The sequence below is a fragment of the Drosophila ficusphila genome, unplaced genomic scaffold (assembly GCF_018152265.1).
Source record: "Drosophila ficusphila isolate 14025-0441.05 unplaced genomic scaffold, ASM1815226v1 contig_286, whole genome shotgun sequence".
NCBI lineage: Eukaryota > Metazoa > Arthropoda > Insecta > Diptera > Drosophilidae > Drosophila > Drosophila ficusphila.
The window spans coordinates 3,758,554-3,761,435 of NW_025064189.1; the positions used below are offsets into that span (position 1 = coordinate 3,758,554).

General features: G+C 32.8%; 2 protein-coding genes across 2 annotated transcripts; both read right to left on the reverse strand.

Annotated features, from left to right (window-relative positions):
- Positions 1-210: 210 nt before the first annotated feature.
- On the reverse strand, positions 211-863 carry LOC108089293. The gene is made up of 3 exons (XM_017187470.1): positions 798-863; positions 425-742; positions 211-366 (listed from the first exon to the last, which is right to left on the reverse strand). Exons 1-3 carry the CDS (start codon positions 861-863, stop codon positions 211-213), a joined length of 540 nt encoding a protein of 179 aa, XP_017042959.1.
- A 699-nt stretch (positions 864-1,562) lies between these two features.
- Positions 1,563-2,214, reverse strand: LOC108089294. Its single transcript, XM_017187472.1, has 3 exons — positions 2,155-2,214; positions 1,780-2,097; positions 1,563-1,718 (listed from the first exon to the last, which is right to left on the reverse strand). The coding sequence occupies exons 1-3, from the start codon at positions 2,212-2,214 to the stop codon at positions 1,563-1,565; spliced, it is 534 nt and encodes a 177-aa protein (XP_017042961.1).
- Positions 2,215-2,882: the final 668 nt, after the last annotated feature.

Genomic DNA, 2,882 nt, shown 5'->3' on the forward strand with positions numbered 1-2,882 from the left:
CGACACTTGACGGATACGGATATTCCTCGGTGAAAAGAACACATGATGAGTGATATGATCCATTAGAGAAACTAAAGACATATCCTCTCAAAAGAATTTAAATATTAAATTGCTTTGCAAATGATTTAACTTTCTCTTAGTTTTTAGGATATTAAATTAATCCACCTCTTTTCTGGAAATGTTCTTTAACTTATTCATAAATAATATCTTTCACATTAGATCCTCTACAAACTGAAAGCTAACATTGGTGGAAAACTGTGGCTTGTGGTAAAATATCCAATTAATCGCCAATAAATAATCGCCAGTGGGCATAGGAAGTCGCATTTTATCCGTGGATAAATACATATTCTTTAGAACAACGTCACCCTTTAAAAATAATATTTCAGTTATCAATTGCTTTAAAATCACCAACCCAATGACTCACATAATATGGGCAGGTATGATTAAAGTTGGAAAAATCCTTGTATATATTGAACATTAATATTCCGATGGAATCGTAAGGCTTGCGCAAAAATCGACATCCATCGATTTTAGCATTTATTAGCCAAGGCTTGTAGCCACTTTCCCTTTTGAACAGTTGATAGTGGACCCAAATATCTCTGGTTGGATATAAAAATGTTGCATTGAAATTGAACACAGTCCTTTGACGATTGATGGCCTTCAAGCGGCAATGATTGATCCTAACCCACGTTTCATTGTAACTCCCGCAAAGGACATTCGTCAGTTTAAACACAACTGAGTCCTGTCAAAAAATAATGTTTTCATAATCATAAATACCAAAGAAAACCGAAACTTACAATGGGTATTACGTTCAAAGTAAATAAAATGCACAAAAGAGCGGCAATTCGTTGGCTTGACCTCATGATTGAATAATTTCAAAAACTACTGAAGACTTTTGTTGATTTATAAATGCTTTATTCATATTTTTATGTATTTCCATTATCCCGCGATCTCTTTGTAATTTCCCTCTGAATCAGTTTTCAATTACCACATATTTTTCGGGTAATTATTTTTTAATAGTTGGAAAAATGTTGTTGCTTTATTATAAACACGTGTGGAAGAACTACGATTATACATTTGGTTTTGAATTCTATGTACAAAAACCTCTGGCAGATTAAGTTCTCTGGTTAAATAAATCTTCAACAAATTGAAAACTAAGATTTGTGTCAAACTGGGGCTTCCTAAAAAATTTCCAATTCATTGCGAATAAAAAGTCACCGGTGGGCAAAGGAAGCTTCTTCAGTGGCTCTGTAGTTAAACACATGTTCTTAACGATCAGCTCTCCCTTAAGAACATTAACATGAATTAAAAAATTAATATTATAATATTATCGAATTTAAATAACACTTATAGACAGCACTGAAAACTTGTTTAAGGTTTTGTACTATCAAAATAAAAACACTTAAAATTCTTTTTAATAACATTGTATTATTTTTAAAATTTTATTTAAATCATTTTAATACAGGTAACAGGTAATATCAAACAAAACGGAATAACATTGCTGTTTTGAAAGACATTTGTAGATTTTTTGTTTAGAAATAGTACACAGTTACAATAAATCTTCAACAACAATCTTCAACAAATTGGTAACTAACATTTGTGACAAACTGAAGCTTTCGATAGAAGAGCCAGTTTATCTGGAGCATATAATCGCCGGTGGGATACGGTACGGTTTTTATCTCAGTTGTAAGATACATTCCCTTGATTACAATATCCCCCTTTAAGCGAAAAATGAAAAGAATGTCATTCTTGTTGCCTTTAGAATATTTAAGTACTTACATAAAGCGGACAAGTGTGATTGACATTTGACCAGGGTCCATAAATATTATAAATTAATATAGTCAAGAGATCGTAGGGCTTTCTTAAAAACCTGCAACCGTCGATCTTTTTTTTGAACAACCATGGCTTGTATCCGCTTGCCCTTTTAAGCATTTGATAATCCATAAAAATGTCGTTTGTCGGATGAAGGAAAGTTGCATTGAAATTGAATACGGTTTTATTTCGACTGACGGCCTTCAGGCGACACTCATTAATTGTCACCCATGACTTGTTGTGACTGGCGCATCTCACATTTGTGAGTTTATAAGTCACCGAATCCTGTTTAGTTACTCGTGATTGATTTACCCATTAATTTGGTATCCTTATTCAACTTACACATAATCTCCAAGTCAAAAATAATGCTAGGATACCGAATGCTTTTAGTGTGTTCCCCATGACTTTTGAAGGTTGAATGAAATTCATACAGGTTTACCTTCTTTTATGTTCTCGTAAAAATGTGGTTTTTAATTATTAAATTGAACCGCTGTATAAATTATTTTTAACAATTCAGCAAAAAACTTTGGCGTGTGGGCATTTATTGAGACTATTCAATTGGAAAAACGTTTAACGATCGTTTTGTGGTTTAATTAGTTAAACAAAAACCGCACACAGGTTTTCACATATTTTGCATAGAATTAATATGTATTTGACAGATTTTTGTTTAATTGGTTGTAATTTTTAGTAACTGAAACATTAAGTCAGGAATACAACTTTAATAAAAAAAGTGGTGACAAATATTTTGAATAATTCGTTTAGAAGTGCAATATTTTTTTTATTAAAACAGTGAAAGTCCTCATAACAAAAGGCAGGTTCAAAGCCTGCGGCAAATGTGAGTTAATAAAAAACAGCTCCGAATGTATCAAATTAATAAACGAAAAGGAAAAGAGTCGCCTGAAAGCCAACAATAAAATCCAGATGGACACAAAAAGGTGCTGAAAGTCAAAGGAGTTGTGTGGCAAATGCTCATTATACAAATTGCACAAGGAGACGAAAGATCCTGTCACAAGAAAAGCGAATGGAGAGCGAGAAGGCTAAAAAGTCAGCCAAAGGTATCTGGACGACAC

What these genes read in the sequence shown, in the direction of transcription:
- LOC108089293 (XM_017187470.1), bottom strand. Translation starts at nt 863, where the DNA reads ATGAGGTCAAGCCAACGAATTGCCGCTCTTTTGTGCATTTTATTTACT. An exon ending in CTTTGAACGTAATACCCATT is followed by an intron (nt 743 to 797) that starts GTAAGTTTCGGT and finishes ATTTTTTGACAG; the next exon opens with GACTCAGTTGTGTTTAAACT. An exon ending in ATCATACCTGCCCATATTAT is followed by an intron (nt 367 to 424) that starts GTGAGTCATTGG and finishes TTATTTTTAAAG; the next exon opens with GGTGACGTTGTTCTAAAGAA.
- LOC108089294 (XM_017187472.1), bottom strand. Translation starts at nt 2,214, where the DNA reads ATGGGGAACACACTAAAAGCATTCGGTATCCTAGCATTATTTTTGACT. An exon ending in TTTTGACTTGGAGATTATGT is followed by an intron (nt 2,098 to 2,154) that starts GTAAGTTGAATA and finishes GTAACTAAACAG; the next exon opens with GATTCGGTGACTTATAAACT. An exon ending in ATCACACTTGTCCGCTTTAT is followed by an intron (nt 1,719 to 1,779) that starts GTAAGTACTTAA and finishes TTTCGCTTAAAG; the next exon opens with GGGGATATTGTAATCAAGGG.